General features: G+C 42.5%; 1 protein-coding gene across 1 annotated transcript in view; it reads right to left on the bottom strand.

Annotated features, from left to right (window-relative positions):
- Positions 1-238: 238 nt before the first annotated feature.
- Positions 239-11,108, bottom strand: part of LOC105473455 (glucosamine (N-acetyl)-6-sulfatase) — a 45,200-nt gene continuing 34,330 nt past the window's right edge. The window contains exons 11-14 of the mRNA XM_011727281.2: positions 9,730-9,837; positions 8,319-8,429; positions 6,738-6,898; positions 239-3,665 (exon numbers count right to left, since the gene is read on the bottom strand). Of these exons, the coding sequence (XP_011725583.2) occupies positions 3,587-3,665; positions 6,738-6,898; positions 8,319-8,429; positions 9,730-9,837 (459 nt within the window). The 3' untranslated portion in view covers positions 239-3,586. The remainder of the gene's footprint in view (positions 3,666-6,737; positions 6,899-8,318; positions 8,430-9,729; positions 9,838-11,108) is intronic.

The following is an 11,108-nucleotide window of genomic DNA, read 5'->3' as shown; positions in this document are numbered from 1 at the left end:
TTCTCCAAAGCTGTAAATACACAAAGATTTGTCAGGAAATATTTTCTACATGGTACTTCATTCAGGGGTTATCAATCAGTAGGGGCCATGTATGTAAGAGCTATACAGATAGAGACTATAGGATCTGACTAGAAAGCCCATTTCCAGTACTAGGTGAGTGATTAAAACCAACTGCATCAGAAGAAAGCATCTTGTCAAAATTACTATTTGTGAACTAAAACAAAGGACACATTCCCACTAGAACAGAAATAAATTTTAATTCATTGAAAAGTGCAGCAGTGAACAGGGTCCTTTTGAAGGGCACTTTCTAAGTCAAATGACTGAAATGACACAGAGCAAGGGCAGAATAGGAACAGAGGATGCAAACACAGGAAGTTACAAAATTCACTGGGAACTAAGTGGTGATAAAACTCAAGAACCTAACTCTACCCATCTAATTCCACTGGTGGATCAGTTGAAATAACTTTTGCTTTCTTTAGTATGAATCCTGGGACAACTTTCCTTTAAAAAAGCACTAAACCTTAGTTTAGACACTTAATAAGTTTAAGAACACTTCTCACAGAATAAGGTAAAACTTCCATGGCCATCATGACTATTTTGTACAAGAGCCCTACTGTTGTCAATTACAATGTGTTTGCGGGCCGGGCACAGTGGCTCACACCTGTAGTCCCAGCACTTTGGGAGGTCGAGGCGGGTGAATCGCCTGACGTCAGGAGTTCAATCAGCCTGGCCAACATGGTGAAACCCCGTCTCTACTAAAGTTACAAAAATCAGCCAGGCATGGTGGCGGGCACCTGTAATCTCAGCTACTTGGGAGGCTGAGGCAGGAGAATTGCTGGAACCCAGGAGGTGGAAATTGCAGTGAGGCGAGATCATGCCATTGCACTCCAGCCCAGGTGACAACAGCGAGACTTCATCTCCAAAAAAAAAAAAAGAGTGTTTGCAACAGCACCGTTTGTCAAATCCAAAGATGCTCAAAAGGTGTTCCCTACTTTGCATGAGAGGGAGAGTTTTGTAACAGGAAATCGTATAAGGCAAACTCTCTATTCATTCCTAAGGCCTCTGTTCATTCCTAATGTTTATAGGGTTCTCTATTCTGAAGGGCACCAACATGGACCTCACCTTCTTAACATGGAAAATCAAAATCTAAATGAATACAATTAAAAGGAGGAGGCAAGCTTCTTGCAGTGGGTCCCTAAAACATTATGAAAACATCAGTGCATTGTGTAGTCTGTTACGCTATCAACTGAGGTCTCTTTATGAAAGATTTTAGCACAGATTCAGAATGGAGCCAGTCCAAGAAAAAAAGCAGAATTGAAAGCTACTTGAAGGTTAGACAGGAAATATACAAAAAATAGAAGAGCGTAGAGACAGGGCCGCACCACACCCCACCAGGCAAGCTCACCCACTGAACTGAGCGTAAGAATGGCGTGGCAGAGGTGCCGTCAGCAGCTGACTGTCACTCTTATGAGTTCTGCTCTTAGAAACCAGCATAAAACTGAATAATCTGCAAATAACCAGCAAAAAACTGAATGACATCACAGTCCAAGACCTGGTAAGAGTTGGTTTCTTTTTATTTGGAAATAACTATGGTCAACTTTCATTAATGTGGAAGTTGACTGATAATGTTAAGAATCAAAGTGAAAAAGAAAGCCGATACCCATATTCAACAATGTAGTTTGCTTTTAGTTACAACATTTTTTGAATTTCCTCTTCTAAAACATTCACAGCAGAGGTGTCCATTTCACTTGCCTATTTCACCTCTAGATACCACCTCAGTTGCTGGGATCATGTGAGGTAAAGGAATAAATCCAATGGCTATTAGCCCAATATGACTATCTGCAATTCTGATAGAAAAGCTACTTTCAGCCATGTCTTACAAAGTGCTTAAAGCTGGACAGAAGACTTTAAATATAGCTAAAATCGCTTATTGCCTGAGTTGAACAAGTTGTAAACCACAGCTCTTCCTCCTCCCCTGCTGTCTCACCACCAATTAGCCTTCTTGTGAAGAAAACATTAGAAATGGAACTGGTTTTTGAGTCAAGAAACATAAAAATTTAGGTGTTCTCGGCCAAGCGTGGTGGCTCACGCCTATAATCCCAGCACTCTGGGAGGCCAAGGTGGGTGGATCACAAGGTCAGGAGTTCAAGACCAGCCTGGCCAACATGGTGAAATTTCGTCTCTACTAAAAATACAAAAAATTAGCCAGGCATAGTGGTGCGTGCCTATAATCCCAGCTACTCAGGAGGCTGAGACAGAATCGCTTGAACCCAGGAGGCAAAGGTTGCAGTGAGCTGAGATCATGCCATTGCACTCCAGCCTGGGTGACATAGCGAGACTCTGTCACCCCCCACCAAAAATAAAAAAATTTACATATTCTCAACAGTGAAGAAACCTGAATAGATTTGATTTTGACAGGGGGAATACTGATAATTAACAATACTCCAAAACTCAGGAAGAACCCATCTAAAAGGGGAGAAGGTAGGGTAAAGTAGTTGATACTTTGCACCAACTGTAAGAAAATTTTCCATCTTGAAACAAATGAAGAGACAGGCAGAAAAATGCAGATTAGAGCCAACGACTTCATGCATGGAACTGAAATTCAAGCTCCCTGCTGGACAGGCACTTCCTTCCTTTATCCCCGGTATAGCCCTTCCACCTGTCTGTTCAAGAGCCCTGTCTTCAGAACACCCTATAAGAGACAACCCTCACCAACTCTTGGCAGTTCTTCCCTGCTGATGTTTCTAAGCCACTTTATTTTCAGATCTGAGAGGGGAGTCTCAAGAGAAGGGACCTTGCTCAATCCTTCCAGGGTTAACCGGCACTCCCTGTGGTTGGCAGCCACTGGAAAATAGATGGCTATCACCTTCAAGAGCTATCTGGAATTGGCCTTTATCACAAGCTTACTGCTCTATTTCAGTGCAGCACCAGCCTAGAATTCCCAAAAACATGAACAGAGCTTGGGTGACATGTTTTGAATTTGCAACCTTACCACACTGTGATGAACATCATAAAAAAATGTATCTCTACTTCTCTATCACAATGGTACTTGTTCTTACTCGAATGATTCAGCTCTGATGGTTACTCTTCAAGCCATGTGATGTTAGTATTTTTGATAGTGAAGTGCTCAATCTGAAATGCTACACAGGTCCTTTGATTTTAGGTCAAGCTTATATATCAAAAGGTGTATCTGTGTATCTGTGTGTGTGTGTGTGTGTGTGTGTCCCCTAAAGTACTGCCATTTATCTGAATGGATTTACAAATTCAGACTTTAACCACATGAGGAATAATCAAGAACTGTGGCCCCAGGACAAAAAGAATATGGTGAGAGCGCAGACCTCAGGAGTGTCCTTATCAGCTGAAGGAAGAGACCAGAGACAGCCACTCCTGACACATGGGCAGAGTTCACAGTTTAACACATTGCACGAGGAAGTCAGCCGACTGGGCTGCTTTTTCAAACGGGACTTAAAGCCAGTCCAGAAACTCTTCCAGGTGTGGTCTTGAAGACTAGCTACAGACACCTACTACAATCACTTCATCAGAAAGAGGCGTGCAGGGATCCATCTGCAGAGGCTGTGTGAGGTCGCTACAGAAGATGTTTGGAAAATCTTCGAGTCCTGACACTGCCGCGATTGCTGAACATGAGGCGGGGGTCAAACCTGTATCTGGGGAGGAAAAACCAAATGTAACATTAGCTCTCGCTAGTTTCTCACTCAGAATATTATTCAGTGGAAAGGATTGCACGAATTGGTGTAAAAGAAACAAATCACCAGAAGGGACTCTAGTGAGAAAGTCTATGGTACAAAACGTGAGCCCTCGACAGTTCCAAACATTTTCATCACCAGTCAGCACACACAAAGTCACACAGTGCAAGTCAAGAGGAGAAAAACAAGTAGGTTAATCCTGAAAGGTGTCAGAAGGCAGCAAGATTTGAGATTTTTTTCTTTTGAGGGAATAGGGGTGGATCAATTGTTGCATTATTATAGTGCTTGTGTTCAAGTCACCCTTATTTTATTTAATAATGGTTCCAAACCACAAGAGTAGTGGTGCTGCCAATTCAGAAATGCCAAAGAGAAGCCATAAAGTGATTCTCTTAAGTGAAAAAGTGAATGCTCTTGACTTAATAAGGAAAGAAAAAATCGTACAGTGAGACTGCTAAGACCTACAGCAGACTCACCATAAGCATGAGTCATTTTTGGTGGGAGGGTTGTCAGGGGGACAGAGTCACAGTCTGTCGCCCAGGCTGGAGTGCAGTGGCACAGTCTCAGCTCAATGCAACCTCCACCTCTCAGGCTCAAGTGATTCTCCTGCCTTAGCCTCCAGAATAGCTAGGAACATAGGCATGGCCACACCTGGCTAATTTTTGTGTTGTTTTTTTCTGCAGAGACAGTTTCACCATGTTGCCCAGGCTGGTCTAGAACTCCTGGGCTCATGTGATCTGCATGCCTTGGTCTCCCAAAGTGCTGGGATTACAAATGTGAGCCACTGTGCCCAGTCAAGAATGAATCTTCTATCTGTGAAATCATGAAGAAGGAAAAAAGAATTCTAGTTTGGCTGCCACACCTTAAACTGCAAAAGTTAGGGCCACAGTGCATGACAAAAGCTTAGTTAAGATGGAAAAGGCATAAAATTTGATGGTAGAAGACACGAATGGAAACATCTTCTGACTGATGGCAACTGGGCCTGGCACTATCCTTGGGGCTTCATGCATCCACTGTGGGTTCTGGAATAGATCCTCTGTGGATAAGCGTGGGACTACTGCATTTTAGAACAGCAATTGACCAACATTTTTTGTAAAGGGCCAGATAATAAGTGTTTTAGGGTATGGGAGCCATACAGTCTCTGTCCCAACCATTCTCCTTTGCTGCTGAAGCACACAAGCAGCCAAAACCAGGTAAAAGAATGTGTGAGGCTGTGTTCCAGCAGGTGGGGATAGATTGGGCTCACAACATCTGATGACCCCATCTTGGAGGACTCAACAGGCCCAAATGTTTGATAGGAAAGGAATAATAAGGGCTAAGGTATTTAAAACGGAAAATCAGGTTAGGTTTAAGTCATCCAGGCTAACATCAGCAAAGCCAGCATCTAGAACTTTAGTTATAAACTTCTAAAATGTGAGGAAGACAATTCGTTGCAGTTAAAAACCAAACAAAACTTGCTTAGGAAATAATGTATTCACTTCCTTATAGGGTGACCCTTGGGCAAATCACAACTGCAAGCTCAATTTCCTCATTTGAAATTTACTTTTTGGGCTCTAAGGGCTGTATGAAAATTCTATGAATTCTAACACTTAGAGCCAGGTGTTCAGAAGAAACAGACAGCTGGCTGTATCCACCTTGCACTGGCCAACCAGCCAGGCAGGTCCATGTCCTAGCAGTGGCCTGGTCAGGGACTGTTTGGCCACACATCATAATCCAAGAGGTCCAGTTCCTTGACCCTCCATTTAAGATTTAGTCAGATGCTGGCTTTAAGTTCACAGAGTCAGCCAGAGAGTATATGGTTAAAAAGCATTAACTGCTATTGACATCTAACTTAATTTGGTTTAAAAGGACACTCTGAGCTAAGTAACTGTTGGAAATTGCAAAGTCAGCACATGTAAACTGGAAGTCTTGTGCTTTTATTTTCGGGACTGGACTTCCTATTTCAGGTAACTCGTACCAAGCTAGGACCTATTTCACTAACTTAGAGGAAAGACCAAAGCGGGTGGCCAAAATCCATGACCATTCTTATTGTATTAATGGGATTATCCATATAAAAACTGTTATTTCGTTTAAGTGATATAAAATAATGATAAGTATTATCTCCTTATATCGGTATCTGGTTTTAGTTTACTGGTGTCCCTGCCACTTTGGCATTATATACATTATTTAAAAGCAAACAATGAATAGTCTATCATCGAGTTTTTCTACTCATTCACATTCATTTGTCTCTAATTTGGACTAAAGATAAAATTTAGTACAAAGATGGCTAAAAAAATTAAGTGATAACTTTCCATCAACTTAGGACATCATTCTTCCCTCTCCTACATTCTAAGGTAAGAACTAAAATATTCCTTTCCCAGGGAAAGTTTGATTTTTAAACTTCATGATCTTCAAGGAAAAGATAAATAACAAGCTTCCTGCCACCAGCAGCTCCATGCATGGTGTACTGACACCCAGTGTTACTGCTGAAAACTTACTAAGAGGGACAGTGTGGGGAACAAATCTGACTTAACAGGTGATAGCTAAACATCCTTTATACCTCCATATCGTGCAGTGGGCTTATATATTTCAACACCTGAGTTTATACCTTCTATTTTCATTGTGTGTTTAATATCTTAAATTCACCAGCAAACATTCAAGTTTCTGTAGTAGGGGTTTCTGAGAAATGAAATGAAGACATATACTCTCGGAAGCTCTAGGGAACAGGGCAGCAGTGGGTCGCAGCTTACTTAAAGAAGCCCCAAGTGTCACCAGTGCAATCAAGTACCATGACAATAATCACAGCAGGAAAAGAAGAACCCCGTGTTTGGTGGGGAGCAGGGCTGTACCTCTGGCTAAAGCACCAACTGGCAGTGGAGAACAAAAGTTTCAAAAGCTTATTTTCCCAGCACAACAGGCTGGTGCACTAAGAACACAGTATTCCCTCCAAAGCAGAATCATCATCATCTCACAGCAAAAAGGGCTCCCTTTGCCTTCAAGAACAGCATGACTACTAGAAAAAACTTGGCCAAGTAAATGAAGAGAAAGGAAACTTACCTGGGGTCAAAAACCCCTGGAGTGCGACAGGTCGGCCCAGAACAGGACTGTAACATCATTAACCGATAGTTCATCTTTCCTAAAAGCTCTGGGTCTATGCTTTTAGCAATGTTAGTGATTTGGTCTGGGTCTGCAGTCAGATTATAGACTTCTACAAACACCTAGAGGACACGAAAGAATGGAGGAAAGAAAAGAGCAAGGGTTAGCTGTGAAGAAATACTCTTAATGTGATTTATTTCTAAATGGGAAGGGAGGAGGTAGATAAAAAAATCAAGGCCCTGGAGACTCTCAATCTGGTCTCGAGATCCTCAAAGAGCTCACTGCTTCCTTGAGATGAGGGAGCATCTGTTCTGGGGGTTCAGTTGCTTCAGGTCTCCAGCCACACAGCCTGTGTGCCTTCAGGCAGAGGCAAGAAGGGGTATGGGGAAGAAATGCATTATCTTCTGTAATTAAAACAGAACAGAAGGCAGGAGCTTCCAATGGCAAGGTCTCAGAAACAAGACTTGGCAATAAAGTTACTAAAGCAAGAGCAAACATTTAAAGGTGATTTTTGCCCTAGAATTGTGAAGTTCAAATGGGAATGGATATGAAAGTACTCTTGCCTGTGTTATACAAATGTTAAGTTTTCCTATTTTAAAAAGTAGTTGTGGATATACTGGGGAAGGACACAGTACTAATTATTATTTCTAAAATAAGACAGGTCTAATGCAGTACTTTTCCCTCTATAATCTGTATGCTGTTCTCCAAATTGGAGTCAAATGTTAGGCTAGAAAGATGGTAGGAAATTTTGCCTATAATGGTTTCAGGTAGCTGCCCTCACACTATCACTTATAAAATAGTTATCGAACTGATAAACATCATGGGGAGCAGGGAACAGGAACTGAGTTTGAGGGAAGCTCTCTTGCTTGTCCAAAGTGCTTATCAGCTGCAAATGGAGTGGAGAATGAGTCCATTTCTGAGAAACACAGATGGGCATCCGTTCCAGATGGTCAAATGAGGGTTGCCAGATGGGGCAGGTAAGCATATGCTGATAAACAGTAAGAAACCACAAGGGACTAGAGTCCATGGGATCCTTCAGATAAATCCACACCAAACTGTGTTGGCCAAAAACCACCTTCTTTCATGGATGGACTCCTGGGCCTCTGACCCCTACTCTAATCTACTGGAGCAGCAGTGGATTATGCTGTGGTGGGAACAGGAGTTTCTGAATACACCAGGTGCTGGTAAGCTTTCTAGGAAACACTCCAACTCAAGTGAAGTTGACTTCACTTAAAAGTGAAAGTTCTTTCACTCCAAACTATGAGGGAAGCTAACAGATAAAGCATTTATCATTCTGAAAACATGAACTGTGCATTTAAAGTATGTATTTGGGTGGTGGTAGGAATGGAGAGAACTCCAGAAAGATTAGAGAAGTGAGACATGGCCTTACAACGGAAGGAAACCTAAAGTGAAGCACAGATAAGAAACACAACCTCTTCCCTAGGGAGCAGCCTTGGAATTGCTATCTTATGCCACCAAGTCCAGCCAACAAAGCACCAGCAAGAAAGCAGTGGGGGAAGTGCAGGCAGAAGTCCCTCTTACCTCCTGGTCATCAAACTCGCAATACTGCAAATTCCACAACGCTGACATTGTCCTCACACAGGCATAGGTATTGTTATAAGCATCTTCACATACACAGTCTGGGAAACATTGCTGTAGGGATATTTCAAAATTTAAATGAAGACAGTTGTTGCATAGTAACAAATACCTAGTTGCCTAGAAGGGCAATCAGCTTGGCTCGTGCCAGACATGCAATTTGACAGCAATTAGAAAACCTTCCATGGAGAAGCCAGTAACTCAAAAATAGATGTGAGGCTTTGTTCCTTTGGCTAACCTGATCAAGGTATATGGGTTGTTCCATTTGTAGACTGTTGCCATCCTTGTCTGCTAAACTCTTGACAAGAATTACTTATAATGGGCACCTGTAAAATGTATGGGTTGGCAAGGAGAAGAAATCAACTCAAATGACTCTTTTTTTTTTCTGAGATAGAGTCTCACTCCCATCACGCAGGCAGAAGTGCAATGGTGTGATCTCGGCTCACTGCAACCTCCACCTCCTGGGTTCAAGTGATTCTCCTGCCTCAGCCTCCTGAGCAGCACAGGCATGCACCACCACACCCGGCTAATTTTTGTATTTGTAGTAGAGATGGGGTTTTGGCATGTTGGCCAGGCTGGTCTCGAACTCCTGACCTCAGGTGATCCACCCGCCTTGGCCTCCCAAAGTGCTAGGATTACCAGGCGTGATCCACAGCACCCGGCCCAAATGACTTCTAAGAGCTACTAGGAACTATCACCCTAAAAAGTTGCAGAAGGCTAAAATGAGTTTTGTGGAGTCATTTGCAGGTTAAGTTATTTATGAGTGTTTTTATCACCAAGTACAACTTAAATCTAACTTCTGTCTACCATATGATCTGTTATTGTACTTTTGGTTGGTTTATTACACTGTAACACTTTGGTGTTAGAAGAATCAATCAACTCCAAATGGAAGCCGATTTTCCCTTCTCCAGAGTGAGGCCAAAGAGTGAGGCCAACATGGCTGTTCCCCTCTTTGTGACCTGGCTGGCTGCCGCCAATGTAGGTACTCGTAATGGCATGGTTACAGGCAGGAACCACATCTCTCTACTTCATGCCTCAGTAACATCCCTAATTAAAAAAACTGGTACTGTTATTGGAAGGGGTAGAAAAACAGGGAAGAGGAATTGATAAGAACATGGGTGGATACATGCACTTGCTACATAAATTGGAAGAATTAACAGTGCACATTCTGATGACAGGTCGGCAGCATCATTTCCAAGATCACTGGATTTACCTTTGTCCATCTACTAACCACTCACAGTCAGTGACAAATGAAGAGGACTCAGATGAAAGATTTCAATACTTGACACATGGAAACCAGCACCTTGCCACGTTGTCAGTGAGAAATCTGTCTAAGTCAATTCAAGCTATTACTCACAGATACGCCAGGACTCAGGGAAGGGCATGTTGGGTCAGTGACGTTACGGCCTTCTCCTTGGTATTCCACCAGGACATCTGATCGCCAGGTCAAGTTACTGGCACCTCTCTAGATAGAAGAGTAAGTGGAGTTTCTGTGAGGCACATAGACTATGATAAAGATCACAAAGTAATTGACTGCTAAAGGGGACTTGGGAGTCAAAAGTAATTGGACTGTTCATTCAGTAACTGAAGGGAATGACTAAAACAGGTGCACATGAAAGCTACTGAGCAGCATCTTTGGTACTTAAGGGCCTTTACAAGTGATGGTCAAATGCTTTGAAAATGTAATAGTTCCTTTCCAAGGCTACTTCCATGAATCAGGTCAGCAATGGAACCTGACAAGGTAGCTAAGCAAGAATCAAAGTTACAGTGCAAGTTGCTGAAAGTCCAGACTAAAATAAATAATACTGTCATATGCTCTATGTAAGAACTGTTTTAAGCTCAGACTAAGGAACTTATAACCTAATAGAAACAGGGACAATAAGGAAATATTCCACAGACTTGTGTGCAAAGGACTGTAACAGGTTCAAAGCACCTCTTGATGGTCAGAATGAAGGTATAGTACATTAACTCACTCACTCTTCAATGCACCTTCCATGGTGTGGAAGGAAAGAAGTGGCAGCATTTGAAAGGAGCAAGTTTAAGACACAAATGGTGAAAGAAGAAAGAATCTAGGAATAGGAACAAGTTTTAGATTCAAAGAGCATGAATATAGGTTGAACGCAGACCACTTAGATGTGTGGCTTCCTGAAACCCAGGTTTCAGACAAGGAAGCAGTGCACAGTGAGGGTGGAGAGGCAGGCTGGTACCACACAGGATAAGGCCCTGAACATCATGCTGCCCAGGCTTGTCCTAGAAACAATAGGAGGTTTTTGAGCAGGGAGGTAACACAATCAAGGCAGTGATTTAGAAAAGTAAGCTTAGTGGCAGAATCTAGAGACAGAATGGAGATATGCAAAGACAGGAAGACCAGGTTAGAAGCTGCTCTTAAAATGGTCAAAGTCTGGCTGGCAGCTTGGTGAAACGCAGAATCTCGGGTCCTACTCTAGCTCTAACAAGCCAAAGCCTACATTTTAGTAAGACCTCTTGGTGACTTCCATGCATAGTAAAAAACTGAGAAGCACTGCTCTAAAAAAGTGGTCCTTAAAGTGTGGTTCCCAGGACAAGCAGCATCACCTGGAAACTTGTTACAAATGAAAATTCTTAGTTCCTAACATAGGTAGACAGCAACCTGGGTTTCAGCAAGTCCCACCGGCAATTCTAGGGAATGCCTGCTTGAGAATCACTGCTCTAAAGAATGCTAAACATGGGTGAGTACAGTGGGGAATGGGTAACAGC

Source organism: Macaca nemestrina, chromosome 10 (genome assembly GCF_043159975.1).
Source record: "Macaca nemestrina isolate mMacNem1 chromosome 10, mMacNem.hap1, whole genome shotgun sequence".
NCBI classification, from domain to species: domain Eukaryota; kingdom Metazoa; phylum Chordata; class Mammalia; order Primates; family Cercopithecidae; genus Macaca; species Macaca nemestrina.
This window is presented reverse-complemented; position numbering and strand designations above follow the sequence as displayed.